The sequence below is a fragment of the Alosa alosa genome, chromosome 13 (assembly GCF_017589495.1).
Source record: "Alosa alosa isolate M-15738 ecotype Scorff River chromosome 13, AALO_Geno_1.1, whole genome shotgun sequence".
Lineage (NCBI taxonomy): Eukaryota > Metazoa > Chordata > Actinopteri > Clupeiformes > Clupeidae > Alosa > Alosa alosa.
Window position 1 is genome coordinate 13,672,813 of NC_063201.1, and position 22,500 is coordinate 13,695,312.

Genomic DNA, 22,500 nt, shown 5'->3' on the forward strand with positions numbered 1-22,500 from the left:
CCCAGCACCACATGTATTGACTTCAGTGTGTGTGTGTGTGTGTGTGAGAGAGTGTCTAAGTGTGTGTGTGTGTGTAAGTGAATAAGTTGCTGAGTCAGTGTCTGTGAGTGTGCATGAGTGATTGTATGTGTGTGTGTGTGTGTGGGGGTCTGTGTCAGTTCTTTGTCTGTCAGGTGTAGTGACAACATCAACTCTGCCACGTCAATCATTTCAGCAGTAACAGAACTGCCGTTTTAAAGAAAACCTGGAAACCTGGTTTGCCAAGATCCAACCTACTGCCATTATATAATCAACAAATAATATGTGAAATATATAATATTATAACAAAAATATGTGAATGATGCAATCATTATAGCAGTCATCCTACCTGACACGATGATGTATTGTCCATGTCTCACCCTGATAGCTTCTGGTGTTCAGAGTCCTCATTCCTTTCCACATTCCAGTTCTGGACTGCTCTGCTCACAATCAGGGCTAAATAGCTGTGCTTTGTGGCCTGTATTTGCTGGTGGTGCTCTATTGAGAGTATGTCGGTGGTGGCAGTTACTGGACTATAGAGACTGGCCAAGGCCGCGGCCATCTCTATAGACACCCTGCCAGCCTTCTATTAAAGGAGAATTCGTGTGATATTGACCTAAAGTGTATCGAAAACATGATACCGAAAGCGTGGCCCATGTCTCATAGCCCATCTCGGCTTGTCCCTGCACTCCAAAATCTGGAGGTTAGTTAACATGCTACCAACATCTTTTTCAACCAATTGATTGCTTGACATCAGACCAGCCAATACAAATAAATCACTGTTTTACACCCATTTACGAGGCTCAATGTATCTCCACACTTCATTGGTAGACTTCGAGGGCCCTGACATTTAAAACGAGACATTGAGAACTTTGAAAAGCACTGATAGTTTACTTACAAGACGATTTATACAGACAGTATCTTCACAAAGTTTAGCGCTTGCAGCCATCTTGAATTTAGTCACTTATAAGTCGAAAGCAACGAAAGTAAGAATGAACAGGTATGATAAGGGATCAGATTCCAAAAAAATAATTCGGTGGAAATGCATGGATTCCAGTTGCTGCTACTGGAAGAAACTGGAATCCATGCATTTCCACTGAATTTTTTATGCCAAGCACCACTTCACTGAAAAAAGCTGTTGGTAGCATCGCTAACTAGCCAGATTTTGGAGTGCAGGGACAAGTCGAGATGGGCTATGAGACATACGTTCACACTCGGTATCATGTTTCAATACACCTTAGGTCAATATCACACCGGAATTCTCCTTTAACTCTGTAGACAACTGTGCAGTACACAGCCCTGGCAGATGGATGTTTTACTTCACTGTCCCTGAATGCTTTTCAGGTCACTGGATGATCTCTCTGTCACAAGAACACGCACAAGTAGTGTCCCTTTAAAAAGGGTGGCCAGATTCTCAGAATGTGTTTTTTGATGTTTCAGAAGGCCACTAATTTTGATCGCATCATCACTTTGGCTTGCCGGACAATGATTAAGTAGACTGTTTTATATCTCTGTCAGAAGCAGTACGGTTTGGTCCCAACCATGAAGTGAAATGAAATACAAATTAGTTCATTTCGCACTAAGTTGTTTGTTATTAATTCAGCACGGTCAGTAATTCAGCTCACTCTGCCAAATTATGCCTCTGTGATAAAGGAATGCGTTTAGGTGAAAAGGAATGTGATCCACACAGTTTTGGTGACGGTTAGTCCGGGCGTCCTCAGACATCCGTGCATATGAAACCGATGTGCACTTCTTTCCACATAAACACAAGGTATTAAATTGCTTCCTCAGAGAGTAGCTCCTTCCAGCAGTTTTCAGTAGAGCTTTTATTAAGTTTTGCTCATGCCCTCTCCCCCTCCCCTCCACTCCACTCCTACACACACACACACACACACACACACACACACACACACACACACACACACACACACACACACACACACACACACACACACACTGTACAGCTAAAACCCGTCAGAATTGTCAGGCAAGACACTAGATGCCATTAGCAGCAAATGTATTCACAGAGTTCTCCCCTAAAACTTTCATTATGAATTTTTACCCTCATATCTCAAAAAGTGCTTCTTGTGTGATAATCCACTAGGCTTTTTGGTTATTGCATTTATTTAATGAAAAATCCAGACAAGCTGGGGAGACGGAGAGGCACAGAGTTATGCACTGTGAACTGTGTTTTCCCCTCTTCCTCCCTCGTCCCTGTCACTGTGTGTGTGTGTGTGTGTGTGTGTGTGTGTGTGTGTGTGTGTGTGTGTGTGTGTGTGTGTGTGTGTGTGTGTGTGTGTGTGTGTGTGCGTGTGTGTGTGTGTGATGAAAAGAAAGAACGAGAAAATGTTTTAGAGAGATTTGTCGGCGTGATCTCAGAGGTAGTGAGTGTACAAATCTTCTCTCTCTCTTCCTCTTCTTTATACCCTTCGCTCTCACATACTCACATACTCGCTCTCACATACTCACATACTCGCTCTCACATACTCATACTCGCTCTCACATACTCACATACTCGCTCTCATCACATACTCGCTCTCACATACTCACATACTCGCTCTCACATACTCACATACTCGCTCTCCACATACTCACATACTCGCTCTCACATACTCACATACTCATACTCGCTCTCACATACTCACATACTCGCTCTCACATACTCACATACTCACATACTCGCTCTCACATACTCACATACTCACATACTCGCTCTCACATACTCACATACTCACATACTCGCTCTCACATACTCACATACCGCCTCACATACTCATACTCGCTCTCATCACATGCTAAGCTCTCACATGCTCACATACTCACACATACTCACATACCACATACTCACATACTCACATGCTCACATGCTCACATACTCACATGCCTCGCTCTCACATACTCATACTCACATACTCGCCTCACATACCACATACTTGCCTCACATTCACATACTTCATCACATACTTTCACATACTCCACATACTCACATACTCGCCTCACATACTCACATACCACATACCGCCCTCACATACTCACATACCGTTTGTTCACCTCTTTGTTTCTTTTCTCTCTCTCTCTTTATTACTCCACATTTGTCTTTGTTTCAATGGAATCTTACTGTTACGGTCTTTCTATCTACAGTACATCTCTTTTCTTCTCTCTCTCTTTCACACAAAACACACACACACACACACACACATACACACACTCACACACACACACACACGTGCATGCCCAATTTTCAGTCTATCTCTCTTCTCCCTCTGTATCAGTGTCACAGGCTATCTAGAGAAACAACTTAAGTCGATGCTGTATGAATCAATGTGGCCCCTAAGGTGAAGCACCCCTCAAAAAATAAATAAATAAAAATAAATGAAAAATCAGAGTCCAGGAAAAATTAGGGTTTGGCCCCGGATCAATACGGATTCACCTCGCCTGACTCCGTCATGGACGTAAACCGTATGCTCTGTGATAATGGCTCCACCAGTGCCTCCCGTCCCAGTTAGATTTGTCCCCTGCTCCTCCGCGGTGAGCATCGCTAGGGCGCTTCTGCTTATGCCTCAGCGCCACAACAAGACCGCCAGCTGCTTAGGCTTATCTGGCAGGGGTCGGGGGCTTTCATAACTCACACGGGCCGGAATTAAATAAACCATCCAACCATGCAAGGAAGTCCACGGGCTAACAGATATGCTTCGCTAGCCAGGCTGCAAGGCCAGTGTGTGTGTGTGTGTGTGTGTGTGTGTGCTCGTGTGCTGCGAGATGTCCTCTCTGCACTGTGTGTCTTTGTGTGTGTGTGTCTGAGGAGAGGTGTGGATAGTCTCACGCTCTGTTTTACTTCCTCTCTCACTTTTCCCCTCTGCTGCTACTCTCCCTCTTTCTCTCCTTCTGTCATTCATCTCTTTCTTTCTCTCTCTCTCTCCTCTCTCTCTCTCCCTCTTGCGTCCCTTCCTAATGAGTCCCTCCGGACAGCCATTCTGTTTTGTACAAAAAAAAAAGAAAAACCCTCTCATCAGCCATCTCTGGGCAGAGCCTGGGCTTCAAAGCGCCGCAGACGGCAGCATTAGCATAACAAGGCTACCTGCGGGCGTCCGGGACAGCTTTTTCTCCTCACCTCCAAGCCTTCGCGTGTACATGAATCATTTAGAGGCCGTCAGCACAGTCCAGGCCTCCAGCCAGGTGCATGGCAAAGACACACACACACACACACACACACACACACACACACACACCCAGAACATTCTGCTCTCATTCTCATCTCTGTGTCTCTCTCTCTCTCTCTCTCTCTCTCTCTCTCTATTTCTCTTTCTGGGCACGGAGCCTGTAATGTTATTTGTCAGTGTTAAGGCAGTGTAGTATGTGATCCTCCATGCAGTAGAACCATGGCGGCGTTCATTGGGATTCTGATCAGACCCCCATAGTTTCACAGCCGAGAGGAAGAAGGCTGTTTACTCAGAAAGGTTAGATGGAACCCTCAAATGGAAAAGTTCACCTGGTAGAAGTTTAAAACGGAACATTTAGAAAGCACTCTAAAGTAGGTGTAAAGACACTACAAAGTGGATGTAATGCAGTCTGTTGGACCAGTGGGTTCCATGCACTACATGCATTTCAAAAAACTTTCCACTCCAACTTTCCAGTTGTTTTCCAGGGTTCCTTACTGACCCATAATTCCCATCACGTTACTCAGTCCCACTCCAGATTTCCATCACTGTGGTTCTGGATCCCATTAACACACGCAGCAGCTGGTCCAGGATCAGCTTTGGGCCAGATCTGACGCCTTAGGAACTATTCCAGAAGCAGTTTCTCCCTGGTAGAAAATCCTTTCCACATTCTTATTTCTACAGTTCTCTGTTCCAGGAACCAGCTTCTATATTTCTGTATCTCTGCATACTTCATACAAAGGAAATGAAATCGCAAATGCAAAGAGTGATGAAGGGCGTGTAGCATCGAGAGACTGTAGGTTACTGCGTACAGCTCTGTGACATGTAAATGTGAAAGGGATGTATCCACCCCCCTCCCCCGCTGCAGCAGTACTCTACAGTATCTACAAATTGCTCTCACGCCTTTGTGTCGCCGGCGCAGACTCCTGCACTCACTGCGCTTATCCTGACGTGCAGAGGAGGCACTTGTCTGGTGTCACATCCGTCGCCCCTGCCTCCTGTTCCACTCGCTGGCTCATTTGTTTATTTATTTTTATTTGAGTTATTTTCGTGTCATGCTTCGCCGGTGCTCACGGTGGGAGTTTTCCCTGTAGGAAGAAGAAGAAAAAAAGTCACTTACAATAAAACTCGGACTTGAAAAATACAATGCAGTTTCGGGAAATCAACCTGGGTTGCTTTGTTAGCTTTGTCTCCAGGGCAGTAATTATTGACAGTGCGCATCTCATAATGATTTGAATTGAATTGAAGTATAAGTATAAGTGCATAATAATTAATTGCAATAACAGTAAATTAAATGAAATGATTATCTGCTTTGCCATTGGCCATTATTTAATATATGATTAATGCACACATTCATCACAATATCTGGATGTTTGCACAGAACAGCAACATAAATGACACCCTGACCAGCAATGTTTTGCCATCCATCCATTAACGTTAAACATTACAGAAAGCTAGATCATAACATCATCACATCAAAAAGATATTGAAATATATACCGGTAGTAAAACATATCAGTAGTCATATTTTTCTCTGGAAGAAGCACTACGGTGTAACTGCATTGCTGATCATTACAGTGTGTGTGTAATAGGTTCATACAGAATAATAAAAGCCTATGCATATGCAGTATTTATAGTATAGTAGCAATGCTTTTTGTGCATTGTGTGTGTGTGTGTGTGTGTGTTTTTATTTGTTACTTTGTGTATACAGTATAAGTGGGCACGTCTGTGCAGCTCCATCTACAATGTGTGTGTGTGTGTGTGTGTGTGTAGGTGTGTGTTTGAACTGTGTGTACTGTATTTCAGATGGATACGCCCCACTGACTGATGCCTCTCAGCAGGAGGAGGCGTTTCCGTCTTGTGTTTGCCTTGAGCATTACAGATCATATCAGCTGTTCATATAACACTGCAATCCATTAACCACAGCAGGCCATGAGAGAGAAAGAGAGAGATAGAGAGAGAGAGAGAGAAAGAGAGAGAGAGACGTGTGGCCTCTCTCCTTATGGCTTACCGTACCTCCCCCCTGCCCCCACAACCCCCTGCCCCCCAACTGGCCCATCAACGACTGAGAGGCAGCTACTGGAGGCTGACGGTGACCTAATCTCCTCAATCTCTTAGCCTGGACGCGGCCAGGTGACCCCCATGTCCAGCGTGGAGGTGACCCACTCTTAGAGGCAGGGACGGCAGACAATAAAGCAGTTCAGATCGCACCCCACTGTAGCTGCTCGACTCGCCTGTCTGTCACAACCCCAGTCTATTTTCCCACTTCCTCAGATGGTGTCTTATTGCTATTATTACACACAATTGCTTGTTTTTTATTTTTATTTTTTTACTTGCTGCCTGTTTTTTTCAAGTGGTCGGCTGTCAGCAGTAAAGTGTCTCTCAAATTGAGATTGCACCATTTCACGCTGTTTAACTTGTCTCCAAATAGAGATTCCAGACTTGTTGTTATTTGGAGAGAGAGAGAGAAGAGAGAGAGAGAGAGAGAGAGAGCGAGCGCTCAGTGCTCCTTGTCTAACTTGACATTTCTCCTTTTTTTTGGGTGGTTATTTTTTTCCCTTGTCATAATAAGACAGTAGGGCTGAGACTGCAGTATGTACATCCAGTGACAGCCCCCTGAGAATGCCCCCCACACACACACACACACACACACACACACACACACACACACACACACACACACACACACACACACACACACACACACACACACACACACACACCCCCACCCACCCACACACACACACACACACACACACACACCACACACACACACACACACACACACACACACACACACACACACACACACACACACACACACACACACAGGCCGACAACCACTCTCGCCGGTCATCCCCTCTCCTCCCCTCCCTGGTGTGGGTGAGAGGCCCCCTCAGACTGCTGTGTGTGTGTGTGTGTGTGTGTGTGTGTGTGTGTGTGTGTGTGTGTGTGTGTGTGTGTGTGCGCGCACATGGAGGAGCCGTGCCACCCGGCCGGAGCCTCTGCATTCCTGGCCAATTACCCTGCCACCTAGCCACAGCTGACTCCCATTACGCCTGATTATGGAATGGAGATGGGGCAGACAGCACACACATATCACGGGGGAGCAGTGGGAAGCTACAGTACAGTGTGTGTGTGTGTGTGTGTGTGTGTGTGTGTGAATGTCTATGAGGCGTGTGTATTTTTAAGAGTACATGCAGGTGTATGTTATGTGTGGTCATGACCTCATGTGCTTAAGTTTTTTGCATTCTGGTTTGTGTGTGTGTGTGTGTGTATGTTTGAGTTTGTATATCCTAAGGGTATATCCCTGAGGTTAGCTTTTTCTCCATGTGTCTATGTGCTCGTGAACTTGTTTCTGTGCCAACCGCCACCTACATCCACCGCACCAGAACAACACAACACAACACGACACGACACAACACAACACAACACAACACAACACAACACACCAGACAAGAACACACAACTGAACAGCACACAGCAGGACAGGACCCCCCTCGCTGGCCCACCCACCATCACGGCCCAGCTGACACTCAGGAATACCAACCCACACGCCCTCAGGCTTGTTGTTGCGCGAGGGATCAGCTCTCTGGCGTCTAGGAGGAAATCCCCATTATAGTCAGGTCTGTCTGCAGTGTGGCAGGTGTAAAAAGTCACAGAATGGTCCACATTAGGTTGTGTGCTGTACACAGAGCCTGTGTAGAGAAGGAATCCTTTAAGGTACCTGAGGCTGTACGCAGCATACAGAGTGTGTGTATAGACAGGGAAGCCTGTAAGGTACTGTATGGCTCTCTGAGCTTGTCACAATGGAAGGTTCTTCACAGAGGATTCAAAGCTGATCTCTCTGGAAACTGACAACAGTTTTACCTCATAATGCCACCAGAAATCCTCTCACGGTTTTAGAGAGGGTTTTTTTGGTGGAGATTAGGCTATCTGTGTAGATTAGGCTCTCTGTAGATTCACTGTGTCATCATCACGTGCCTCGGTCCTCTCTGTCCTGTGGTCAATTCAGCCTGTGTTCTGTCTGTCCTCCAGCGTGATGCTGATGAGCTCCTCTGAGACACACACACACACACACACACACACACACACACACACACACACACACACACACACACCTTCTCTCTCTCCATTCCACTGAGACCAGCTCTCCAGCTCTCTGCTCACAATTCCTCTGATTTTCTCTGCCTCCTCAGTTTAGTTCAGACAGCGGTGTTGAATGACTGGGCGCATCTTGGGGATACTCTCTGCTGACGATAAGCAACTTGAATTCCAGAAGAAGCCGAGCTGCCCCTCTGCCATAGTATCATTTTCCCTGAAAGTAATGATACTGTAGCTATACAAAAGAAATCAGGTGTCCCTTATAATGTAGAACCAACACTATACATCATTGCACCATTCTGTCTACTGTAAAATATTTTGTTTCTGTAGTCTTTCAGTTAGCATGACAGACACACATGCACACAAGCACACACACACACACACACACACACACACACACACACACACACACACACACACACACACAAACACAGTAAATATGAGGCATTTTACCCATGTCTGTTTTCTTTGACCTAGTCTTTGGACGAGTCGCATGATTCATGTCCACGTTTAAGCACATGAAAACCATCTGATTAGGCTCTGAATATCTCTTCAGAAAAACAAAAGCGTATAAAGTGGAGGCAAGCCGTCGGTTTCTGGATAAAATCGCTCTATCACAGCAACGGTTTGTAGTAGCCTCAGCTGCTACTGCTGCCACCGTCCTCTTCCTCCTCCTCCTCCTCCCCTTCACCTTATATCAGGCTGAAGCACGTCCGCGGGTGTTTGTGTGTGTGTGTGTGTGTGTGTGTTTGTGTGTGTGTTTGTGTGTGTGTGTGTGTGTGCGTGTGCGTGTGTGTCAGGCAAGGCAGGCAGATATCGCATATTGTGTGTGTGTGTGTGTGTGTGTGTGTGAAAGAAGTCCCCTGCCGACGCTCTGCCAGCTCTCAACCAGCTCTCCTGTTGGCAACGCGGTAGCAGTGGCGACAGACATGGCTACGGCGGCGGCTGTGTCTAAGTCCCGGTCCCACACCCAAGCTGTCAGTGTGATTTCTCCTCCTCTCCTCTCCCCTCCTCTCTTTCCCCGGCTCAGTCGCTCGGAGAGCCCCTGGCACGCTGCTATTGATGTGAGATCTCCATTTGGTGGGAAACATTCAGGGCCTCACATTTTGTTTTTCTTTTTTTTCTTTTTCTTTTTTTAGTGCCGATCCTCCAATCCAGTGTAGTGGTGGAGGGTCATCATGAGGGCACGAACACACACACACACACACACACACACACACACACACACTAACACATGCAGACATTCAAAACACAGCCTCACAGGCTCCCTCTCACTTGCATGCATGCACGCAATCTCTGACCCTCCAACCAGCCCAAAAAAGCACAGGCCACCATTCTTCACACAAGAACACACACACACACACACACACACACACACACACACACACACACACACACACACACTTGCACAGATTGCCAGTTAGACAACTTCAAAGGACTTGGTACAAGCCTATCCATGCCCTCTTTCTGCCATGACCCCCATCAAATCATTTATAGTGTGGTGCTTTTTACTTCTAATGGGTTTTGAAAGGAAATAGTCTGAACAATTAATGCTAATTTGAAGGCTCAGTACTCAGTGTCCAGTGCTCAGTGTTAAGTGCTCAGTGCTCAGTGTTAAGTGCTCAGTGCTCAGTGTTAAGTGCTCAGTGCTCAGTGTTGTTGTGGTTGTTGCTGTTTGTTCGTGTTTCTTTGCTCTCTGGTTGTGTTGTGGTTTACGGTTGTTTTTGTGCTTGTTGTCGAGCTCCTCCCCAGTGATTGATTCCAGCTCCACTGGCAGGCTGTGTATGCTGCTACCCATAATTCACTGCTGCGCTCCTGACAGACAGCCTAGCTCTAGATGGTCCGCTGCTTCTCTGTGATGGATCGCTCGGGTCTGCATCACACACATGCACTCCCTCACACACACTCACACACACACACACCTACACAGGTTCACCCACACACGAAAACACTCAAAGACACACATAAATGTTCGCACAAACGCACACACAAACACAAATGATTTCTCTCCATCAGAAGTTTCCACCCACACATTTCAGCCTCTTTTCCTCAGCTATACACCATATCATTCCAAACACACACACACACACACACACACACACACACACACACACACACACACACACACACACACACACACACACACAGTAATGTGCAGGAAAACTACTCAACACACACACACACACACACACGCATACCCACACACACGCTCGCTCATGTCCACACGTACACGTACACACACACACACACACACACACACACGTCCAAATCCTGGCACGTTGGGTCTCCTTAGCGCAGTAATGCATCATAGATTCATTTGCCATCCTGTAAACGCGGGCGCGAGACTGGCCTTGATGGATGGATGCAGAGGTGGGAAGTGACACACGTCTGACGTCTCAACACTGATGACCTCGCTCTCTCTCTCTCTCTCTCCCTCTCCCTCTCTCTTTCTCTCTCTCTCTCTCTCTTTTTCTCTCTCTCACTCTTGCTGACGCACTGGCCTCGAATCACCCAGCCCAGCAATCAGGCTCTGTCTCCTCCAACGAATCATAATCATCGCTGTCATCACATGATGACTGTCATTAGCATGACCAAGTTCACCAGCACAATCTCTTATCAGTGAATATCATGCAGTGAGTATAGTGTTCGGTTCAGATTCCGAATCACTAATATGTACACACCCTACTTCCATATCCCCACCATCCAACGAGGAGGGGCAGGAGTGCTGTAGGTGCAAAGAGGAGAACGTAACAAGAGACAATGAGAGTTGGAGGGAGGAATGGATGGATTGATGGGAGAGAGAGAGAGAGAGGAGGGGAGGTATAGATTAATGCTTGGGCCTGACAGGAAGGCTTTTCAATGCATGTCTGCAAGCAGCATATGCTTCAGTGGGTCACAGGCTGTTAATCTTTATGGTGACTATTTAGCCCTGCGCCCAGCAGGAGAGCAGAGGAGAGGAGGAGAGGGGAGGAGAGGAGGAGAGGGGAGGCCTCAGATTGGAGGAGGACAAACAGGCAGGAGGAGAGGAGGTTACTGGCCAGGAGTGGACAGATCTCTCACCATGCACACACACACACACACACACACACACACACACACACACACACACACACACAGAGAGAGAGAGGAGGGAGAGGGAGAGAGATACGTGCATAGCATCGACTGCATAAAAACCACTACACTCGGAAAGGTATTTATATAACTTAAACATAAGCAGGCTTAAAGACACAATAACACAATATACAACCCCCCACACACACACACACACACACACACAAACACGCACAATTTTCCCCCACCACTACAAACTATTGACTCCCTGGTGGAGCATCTAGCAGAATAATGCTGGGCGAGGAAACTATTACTTGAAGGTTTAAATGATCATTATGCCTCATGTATTTTTTATACTCATAAGAGATTGACTACCGGAGCGGTAATTAAGCAAGTATTGCAACAGCTGTTCACAGCATCTTTAATTAAGAGCCCTGGTGTCGGCGAGGTCAGAATCAATAGAGGTAGCAACAGGATCTACGTCTGCTGCCGACGCTCCCATGAGCAATGGAATGTTAACGCAGCAGAAGACTCAGGTCATTCACAAAGGATTGCCATCAATTTGTGGAGTGTGTGTGTGTGTGTGTGGTAAACATAGTGTTTGATTGTTGGCTCATGCTGGATGAGGTACTGCATATATTGTTCCCCCCTCCTTTCTTGCTTTCTTTCTCACACACACACACACACACTCCTTACCTATGCATGCCTGCTTCGGGCTACAGTCCAGCTCTAGTACACACACACACATACACACATACTCACATACACAGTCTGTGTTGTTAGTGATTGCCGTGTTGCAGTCAGGATGAATGGACTGTGGGCCTGTGGGAGGTAGCCGTGAGAGGGGCAGCTCAACTGACGCAGACGCCCCGGCGCCCCCACGGGCTGGTATTCATGACAGCGCCCGCTGTGGGAAAGCAACAACGTCCAACAACACATTTACTGATCTTATGAGTATTTGTTTCTTCAGGCAAATACATTTAGCGTTCATGTTGCTTCAAATATCTACTTGACTGCATACAGATTTGGTAATGTGGGCCGGGCTGCATATTGTATTAGTGGTCGCACAATATCTCACACGCTCACACATACACAAACTCTTTTTTCTTTCATGTTTATGAGTATGTGTCTTGGATAGCAGCCCGACGTGAAGAAAATTGCCTATTGGAAATGAGTGCAGCTGGGCATGATTTTTTAAATGCTTATTAAGTATTTATAACATGCTCATTACCTAGTTGTAAGCTATTAACAACCTTTTATGACTGTGTGACAGTTCAACAACAGAGGACCATTTTCTGTATCAATCTTCTGTGTTTGGAGATGACAAACAACAACTAAATGAGATCCGGTCAGCTCCGTTCAGCTGCATAGCTGCATACAAAGTGCTCAGCTGACAAACAAATGTATTTGCACTCTTAAAACAAATGTGTTGTCCCTATCTGGACACAGAGATGTGTTAAAAAAAACAATACAAGTTGTGTTGTTTTCAACACATTCATTTTAAGAGTGTGGAGCCAGATCAGAACTAGACCTGACCCATTGTTAAATCTTTGGTGTAGACAAATAATTGTATTTGGTTTATAGATCCCCCTGAAAACAGCCTCCAGTCCCAGCCATATGAGCTGGCCTCAACACCAACACTGAGGCTTATCCTGATTGCACTAGGCATTTTGTATTGGCTCTAAATAGGCCGTGTTGTGTTTATTTATTGAAACTGTGTGAACAATAAGCAGGCTAATGATCTAGTCTATATTTCCCTCCGTTTGCTTGCTCTGCCTCAGTAAACCTGAGTGTCTCAGTGCTTTGTACTGTGCGGCGCTGGGGAGTGGGAGGGCTGAGAGTGAGAGTCTGGATCCCTCTCTCTGTGTGCTTGCGTTGCGTTTGTAGTGAGGGAGCGAGTAGCAGCCGCAGGGGGTTGGAGGAAGGAGGTATGGAGGCCCCAGCTCTTCCCCATTTGTGTGTGGATGTTGACATGAAGGCAGCTTTCCTCAGGTGAACGCCCAGCCTGATTTGTGTGATTGATACAGGGGACCCAGCGGTGTGGCACACGCGACAGCTGCTGCACGACACTCGTTACACACACACACACACACACACACACACACACACACACACACACACACACACACACACACACACACACACACACACACACACACACGCACACACACACACAGATTGAACACACAGACATGCCAAAGCTTGTTTTAGATGAGGTAGACTATATGCACATGCATACAAGCAGCAGCATACATATGCTTGTCTTAGTCAGTGAGATGTGCACACAAAGTCATTCATGACACATTTGCCCTCACACCCACCCTGACACTTACACACATACACACATACACACACACATGCACGCACGCACGCACATACACACACACACTGATTGCATATTGGAAAAAAACTATTGGTTGTGTTTATTTCCTTTCACTCTTACCCTGTCTCTGTCTCAGTCTCTGTCTCACACACACACACACAGATAGACTCTCTCTCTTTCTCTTTCTTGCACACACACACACACACTCATTTGGACAAAGAACACACACACACACACACACACACACACACACACACATATACACACACACAGATGGTTAACTAGCCCTCGTCGGCCAATTTGCAGTCAGCGCTGACTGCTGCGAGTGCAGTAAACGCAGGAAACGAGGGTGTTCTTTTCCACGCCGGAGTCTGAAGTCGTCATCCCCGCAGGAAGGGTAGGCATGACATCAGCCCTCTCCGCTCCGTGCGCTGTTTAGAGTCCCTGCCCTTCAGGCCTACAGAGCACTCTAATAAAAAATACACACTGGCATATACAGACGCTGTGCCCACTGCCATGCCACCCAGCACTGGGCCGTTCCAAACACCCAAACGCCTGCCAGTCTGTCCCTGTGACTCACGCAGGCATGGTGTGGAAGGAATCAGGTTAATTGGAGGATGGGTGTGGTGTTCCGTTGAGGAGTCTATGCACGCCAGTCGCCCGTCTTTTCCCTCTGTTTGCACGTAATTGGATTATGTCTTTTCTGATTTTTGGTTCCTTTCCGGGCAGTGATGAGGCTTTTATGTATTTCCCCTCTTGCCTTTCCACCGGCTTCCTTTCCTCTCTTTCTTTCTTTCTTTCTTTCTTTTTCTTTCTTTCTTTCTCTCTCTCTCTCTCTCTCTCTCTCTCTCTCTCACACGCTCCCACATACGCTCCCACATAGACCGGACCTGGGTTTCCATTGGCTAAGTATCACTTGACAAGATAGATGACACAAAGAGGAAGAGAGAAAGAGAAATAGAGAAGAGAGGAGAGAGAGTGAAGCAGAGGCACAGAGAAGAAAAAAGAAAAATAACATGTGAGCGAAGGGAGAGAGAGAAAGAGAGGAAGAGAGAGAGAGAGTGGACAAGTACATATGCCATCAGGGGTAGGCAAGAGACGCAGCATGACATTTAACATGTCATGAAAGAAGCGCGGCTGATTCGCTTTTAATCACACCACTGAATGTGTCTGTAATTGCCTCCTGCGGGGCATAGGGGCAGCCGGTGGGGCTTTTGGAAGTGTGCACTGATGTGCCCGTGTCCTACTCATCCCTCATCTCTCTCTCTCTCCATCCATCCACTATCCCTTCATCTGTGATTACCTCCTCTTTTATGTTATTCATTCGTTTGCGGCATCTCTCAAAGCACTTCAGAACTAGTCTCCTTCTCTCTGTCACACTGCTGGAGAGATTGCCCCTTCATCTGAGCTGCTGTGTTCCATTAGTGAACAATATATATATATATGAAATGCCTCAATTATGTGTCAGAAATAGATCCAACAACATAACCAATTCAGTAATGTTTTACTTATTCATGCTTATTTATGATGAAGTTAATGACCCAAAAATATCTTTATTCTTCTACTTTATTCTTTAACTTTATATCTTCACTCTTTTTTAAAAAGATTTTCCTTTGTCTGCAGACCTTCCAAGTGTCTTCAAACAGAGCGTATTTTTACAGAAGCGCAGTTCATTCGGTTATAAATAACGTAATTGGCAGCATCTGTCACTTGAAAGAGCTAAGGAGAGGGAGGGAGAGTCATAAGGGCCTCTCTCTGTTTCACGTCCCACTTGACTAATGGTTTTCATTTGCATTGTGACACCACTGGAGCCCCACAGAACTAGCCTCATACTCTCCTGACACGGCTTTCAATCAGGTCCTCCTCTCCCCTATTCCCCACTGTAGTTTAGCATTGCTTGTGCTGCCCATTAGCAGACTGCAACACTGTTTATACTTGCACCTGCCACTTTCTAATGTTAATTATCCAGGGCTTGGAAGGGAGGGCTTCGGTGTGACCAGTAGTGTCTGGCTTGATCCTCATAAACATTAGATTGTTACAGATTGCTATCTAGCCAGCCAGCAGTCTGGCAAGAGCCTGGGAATCAATGCAAGCAAATGAGAATGTGCTAGTTAGCCTTCTTGAGTGGAGGGGACAGTGTGGAGACATTCAGGTACTGTATGATCAGTTGAGCCTGCATGTCAAAGCGAAGGTGTCTTGTGAGAGAGGACTAAGAGATGTGTGCATGGTGGCTGGTGCTGTAATGGTGCAGGCTCTGCACTCTTGTGTGTGTGTGTGTGTGTGTGTGTGTGTGTGTGTGTGTGTGTGTGTGTGTGTGTGTGTGTGTGTGTGTGTGTGTGTGTGTGTGTGTGACTGGCTGACAGGAGAGTCAGAAAGAATTACGACTTAAAAAATCACACGACTTTCACCAGCAGTTCTATATATCACACTTGCATACACTTATTCACACAGGGACACCTTCATAACATTCACATGCACATTCTCTCTCTCTCTATCTCACTCTATCTCTCTCTCACACACACACACACTCTCACACACACACACACCACCTCCTTTACCCCGCAGGCTCTTTATCTGGAATATGGAATCATTTTCAGGGCACGCTGCCAAAAAACAGCTGGGGATCATTAAAATTATACAAGAGGAAGGAGTTCTCCAAACTTATGGAACTGTGACCGTAAATCCACACAATCATTCCCCCACAATCCCTTTGGATGGTGGAGCAGGGGGAAAAGAATGTGTTGGGACAGAGGGGGCGGGGGGGTGATGGTGAGGAGTTGAGGCGAGGAGCAAGGTTGTGGTGACACGCGCCATAAATTTGCTTATTGCCGGCACACGGCAGTTTAAAAGAAGCTCTTGGGTTAAAAAAAAGGACCTTGTGTTGATGGCTCCCTCTATCATAGTGGAATACACTGACAGTGTGCTTGTTTTGTTTTGTTTTTGTTGTTGTTGTTGGTCTCCTATAGCAACAGGAGCAGGATCCGACCAACCTGTACATCTCCAACCTGCCGGTGTCCATGGACGAGCAGGAGCTGGAGAACATGCTCAAGCCCTTTGGCCACGTCATCTCCACGCGGATACTGCGCGACGCCAACGGGGTCAGCAGAGGGGTCGGCTTTGCTAGGTACGTCATACAGAAGCTCACACACACACACACACACACACACACACATCTGCACACACACATGTACACACACACACTACACACACACACACACACACGCATACACACACACACACACACACACATACATACAGTACACGCACACACACAAACACACACACACGCACACGCATACACACGCGCGCGACACACACACACACACACACACACACACGCATACACACACACACACACACATACTGACACACACACACATGTTCAGCTATACACACAATCACACATGTACACTCACGTATGTACATACACATGGACACTGTGCTCAGAGTTGTCTACATATGCGTGCACCCACACACAAACACACAAACAAGCAAACAAGTACATGCACACACCTATAAACACATACATACACCAATTTACATCTATTCACAAACCGCTATAAACTATGGACTCCCCTGTGAGGCATCTTCCAGAAACACTGTAGCACCAGATGAGGAAACGATTACTGAAGGGTTACATGATCATTATGGCTCATGTATTTTTCTTACCCATAAGAGATTGACTACCGGGGCAGTAATTAAACAAGTATTGCAACAGCAGTAACAATCACCGTTAACAAAACATAATTGAGCAGATAGAAATAAACTGTTACCAAAAGACATGCGACTACTTTCCCACAAGTAGCTGCGATGGCAGTTTGGTCTGGTCTGGTCAGGTCAAGTGTCCGTCCAGACCTTGACAGTGCTGAGAGATGGCAGCTAGTGTGAAATGAGGTGAAAGATAAACAGAAAGTGACTGACAGAAAATCACAGAGATTAGCACGGATGTCTGTGTGGGCTTCCTGGCATGTCTGCCCAAATTAGGAGTGAAACATCCTCGTGATTCCACCTGCTCTCCTCCTGATTTCACCTCCTGAAGTTCCCCAGCTCCAGCCCTTTGTCTTTCCTCTCATTTGTCTTCTCTCTCTCTCTCTCTCTCTGGGCCAGATGTACTAACGCTTTTGCGCCCATTTCAGGAGTATTTTTTTTCGCAGAATGCGTGTAAAATCATTTGCGAGGTATGTACAAACAGGCCGCAATGATGTAAAAGCAAACTGCCTGTCGGGGGAGCTGAAAGTGGCAGATTGCGATTGTCATGTCATGCATATGCATTCATGGGAGGATCCAGGGGAAAGTGGGAGTTTAGCGTAAAAGATGGAGGGAAGAGTAAAAAGAGCCTAGTTATGTATTCAGCGGTATGTACAAAGACTGCTCCTGAAAGCGATGTCTATTCTGCACCTAAATACTTCCGCCTTGTAAAAGCAGGTGTTAATCCAAATCGCAGTTCAATCGCCAATAAGAGAACCTTTCAAAGACAACAGAATTGCTATTTAGAGCACCAGTTTTGTGGTGAAAGTATTTGTACTACCAAAAGCAACCTTAACTTTTGTTGGCCTTTCGAATGTCTTAGGCTACTTTCACTTTCACGTCATTCACTTAAACTTTCCTACTTGCTAGATTTGACCAATCTTCCATAGCCTACGTGCACAAGTAGTTTGAGTAGAACTACTGATCTTCATTATCTCCCTGCTTGTTTACATCTTATCATGTATGGTATTATTTCATGATCGCTAAACGCGTTTGATTCTTTTTTAATGTTGTCATCAGTTAACTTCATTCAGCTGCGCTTGTATGTAGGCGCTGCCATTCAGTTGTGGACGTTCGTAAATTGCGTTTATGGGCGGAGAAAGGCAGAGAAAGGCGCAGTGTACACTAAGGATTGAACGATTGATAAATACAACGGAAACTTGGGTCTGACAGCGTTCGCAATCTGCGGTGTGTCCATGGCTGATAACGCCACGTTCGCAAATGCATGTAGCCTACATCTGGCTCTCTGTCTCTCTGTCTTTGTCTCTCTGTCTCTCTGTCTCTCTGGCCCTCTGTCTCTCTGTCTCTGTCTGTCAACTTATCTGTCTATTATTCTTCTCTGTCTCTTTCTCCTTTTCTTTTGTACTGATACATAAATACAGTTGCACCTCCTCTCTCTCTCTCTCTCTCTCCTCTCTCTCTCTCTCTCTCTCTCTCTCTCTCTCTCTCTCTCTCAAATTCAAATTCAAAAGTGCTTCATTAGCTTGACTGTTTGGGTACAGTGTTACCAAAGCTAGTGTTACAAATAACACAGTAGTATCACAAAAGAACGAAAATAGAGATACAGCAATGGGGGTATAAACATGTGAACACAGAAACAATAATAATTCTAGGATGATAGGTAGGGGTGAGTGTATGTATGTGTATCTCTCTCTTTTTCTTTCTCTATGTCTTTCTCTCTGTCTCTCTCTCTCTCTCTCTTTCTCTCTTTCTCTCTCTCTCTCTTTATCACCCTTCCTGAGGAGGGCCTCTGAGACAGCTCTCCCAGTGTGGCACGTGCCGCTGATTAGGGGCCGGCTTGGGCGTTCCTGCTCCTTTCAGGGTCAACAGCTCTGGACGAGATGCAGGCAGGCAGAGAGGGCCACACACACACACACACACACACACACACACACACACACACACACACACACACACACACACACACACAGACACACACACACAGACACACACACACACACACACACACACACACACACACACACAGACAGACACACACATACACACACACTCCTCCCCTGTGCCCTGGCTCCATGTGAGCGCCCGCCTGCCAATTAGCCATTCAAGCACCATGGGCTTGCGCCGAGCTGAAAGGGACACACACACACACACACACACACACACACACACACACACACACACACACACACACACACATACACACACACACACACACACACACACCAGGCTTGTGCAACATATCAGAATTGAATTGAAACTGGCTCTTAAATTCCAATTCAATTCTTGAATTTCACTTGCATTTCAATTGAGGTATCAAACAGGAAGCAGAATTGCAATTCGAATTGTGCACAACCCTTACACACCACACACACACACACACACACACACACACACACACACACACACACACACACACAAAAGCAATGGCAGTGTCAGGCCACTGGAGTGGAAGCTAACAGCACAGAGAAAAGGGCCCTGTTAGGAAGTCCTTCGTTTAGGCTTCCATTTTGAGACACACACACACACACACACACACACACACACACACACACAGAGGTGAGTTTGTGCCCATATGTATTTCTTAGTTTTTCATAAGCGGTTCTCTATCTTCCAGGATGGAGTCCACTGAGAAATGTGACGTCGTCATTCAGCATTTCAACGGGAAGTTCCTGAAGACTCCTCCTGGCGTTCCTGGTAAGACTGACCGCTCATAAGGTCTTTTCACAGTCTCTCAGAGACACACACACTCACTAAATGTAATTTTTGTGTGTGTGTGTGTGTGTGTGTGTTCATTTGCCTTGCTGAGGAGAGCGGGTGCGCTCCTGAAAGCACCTTTGTGCGATGTTAATTAGGCGTTTATTTAACGAGGCCCTGACATGAGGCTGAAACACCTTGGGCTGCTTCTGATGTGTGCAGCTTCTCATCCAACTCCCCGTGCCAGCCACCTCTCTCTGGCCCACTAAACACTTCGCTACAGGCCCCCTACCCTCTCTGTCTCTCTCTCTCTTTCTCTCTCTCTCAGTCTCTCTCTCTCACTCTCTCTCTCCCCCTTTACTCTCAGTCTCTCTTGCCTACTCTCTCTTGAGGACTCTTCACTGTTATGGGGGGGTTGGTGCGGAAGAGCAGCTCTCCAGCAGAGACGAGAGCCCTCTCCTCCACATGACGCCATTTTCTCCCTCTAGAACTTTCTGTCTCCCTCGGACTCAGTGCCCACTTACCCACCGGGTCCAGACTGTACTAGGCTATTTGTATGCAGAGATCCATTACTCTCATTTACAGAGGTAGCTCCATATGAAGTGTGTGTGTGTGTGTGTGTGTGTGTGTGTGTGTGTGTGTGTGTGTGTGTGTGTGTGTGTGTGTGTGTGTGTGTGTGCGTGCGCTGGACTTTATGGTCATAATGTATGGATGAGTCAAGTTACTCGTCTGCTCAGCTGTTTGGTAGAGCACAGCACCCCCTATGGTATTATGGCTTAATTAAAGCACTTTTTAAAATGTGTACATTGTCTTTGATCCATCTTGGCCAATTCGTTGGAGTAGGGCGCAGAGAAAATAATGCTTTGTGTCAGTGTTAATATTATTTTAAGGACTTAAGATGATTACACAAGATGATGTTTTTTTTCCCCTTGGGCCATCAAAGGCTTAAGCTATGTCATTTAGAACACATAGTGCTCATTTTGGTTCTAGGGCCCTTTGTTGGAGGATGCGGGAGATGCCGGTGAGTGGATGATTTAGAACACAGACAGGTCTAGATGAGAATGAGGTAATAGAACATTAATAAAATATTAGGCCCTTCCTTTATTATTTCCCCGAGCAGAACGCTTAACAGCACTATTTGAACCCCCATTTGTATTGCATAAATGTCTTGGGAAGTCAGTGAACCAATAGAAAAGTTGGAGAGAGACAGTGATCAAGGGGGAGAACGAGAGCGAGATACTGAGACAGACAGAGACAAAAAAGAGAGAACATATTCACTAAAAAGAGACAGAGTGAGAGACAGTGGAAGATATATATATATATAGAGAGAGAGAAGGAGGGAGAGAGATGGAGGGAGTGAGATGGAGAGAGAGGGAGAGATGGAGAGGGAGATGAAGAGAGCGAGTGTTTCGGGTGCAGGCCGAGTGTGAGTGCGGCGTTAGAGGGATGATTTGTGAGGTGTGGAGTGCAGGTGCCGTGTCAGGCGAGAGGACAGGTGTATGATGGATGGGTTCATCTCTCCATCTCTGATGCAGGACAGAGCCTTGGGTTCCAGGCTACTGCACCATCTGTCTGCCCATCTATCTGCTGTGTGTGTGTGTGTGTGTGTGTGTGTGTGTGTGTGTGTGCGTGTGTGTAACAGAGCCTTGTGCTCCAGGCTACGACACTGCCTGCCTCCCTGCTTATTTCCGCAGCCTCCCGTTCCAGGACAGATGTGGTGTGTATGTGTGTATGTCTGTGTTTTTTTGAAAACATGTTTGTGACTGTGAAAGACAGGCACAGAGATACAGAAAGTATAAAAGTATATTGGAAAATGATTGCTTCCCTCTCATCACTCACTCTCTGTGAATATGTGTGTGTGTGTGTATGTGTGTCTGTGTGTGTGTGTGTGTGTGTGTGTGCATACTGTATGTCCGCTCAACTTGAATATGTGCTAGCACGGACGTGCGCCTGTTTAAGCTGAGCGGGGTTATCAGTGCCGGTGACGGGCTGTCTTACCAGACCCACGCTCACCCGGCCGCCCGCCAGCTAACAGACAGGAATTAATAAAGAGGGCTCTTTTCAATAAACCTCTATGCAGATGAAATGCATAGCACCAACAGAACAAGCGGGCGAGGGCTTGCCGTGGCAGTGTTGATGGTGGCGACTCGGCACCGTACCCAAGCGATGTTCCATCGAGCCAGGCTAAACTGAAGCTGTCACGCCAGTGCCCTTGCTAATGGATTCAGCCTCAGCAGAAAGTCTGGGCGTATTGATATCAGGGTTTTTTGGAGATGATGGGGGTCTCAAAAATAGCAGCGCATTGATTTCAACCTCTTCTCTTTTTTTGCTGCATGCCAAGCGAGCGAGCGAGTGGAGTAAGTGGTGTGCTCCTGTTTGGAAAATGATGATGGATCGATACTGTTCATTATTTATCAATGCTTGACTGGTTATCTAGTAGACTCTA

General features: G+C 46.4%; 1 protein-coding gene across 2 annotated transcripts in view; it reads left to right on the top strand.

Annotated features, from left to right (window-relative positions):
* The window catches only part of rbms3 (RNA binding motif, single stranded interacting protein), a 159,383-nt gene that overhangs the window by 82,479 nt on the left and 54,404 nt on the right, over nt 1–22,500 (top strand). For both annotated transcript variants that reach the window (XM_048260297.1, XM_048260296.1), the window contains exons 5-6: nt 16,619–16,776; nt 19,975–20,054. In XM_048260297.1, the coding sequence (XP_048116254.1) occupies nt 16,619–16,776; nt 19,975–20,054 (238 nt within the window). The remainder of the gene's footprint in view (nt 1–16,618; nt 16,777–19,974; nt 20,055–22,500) is intronic.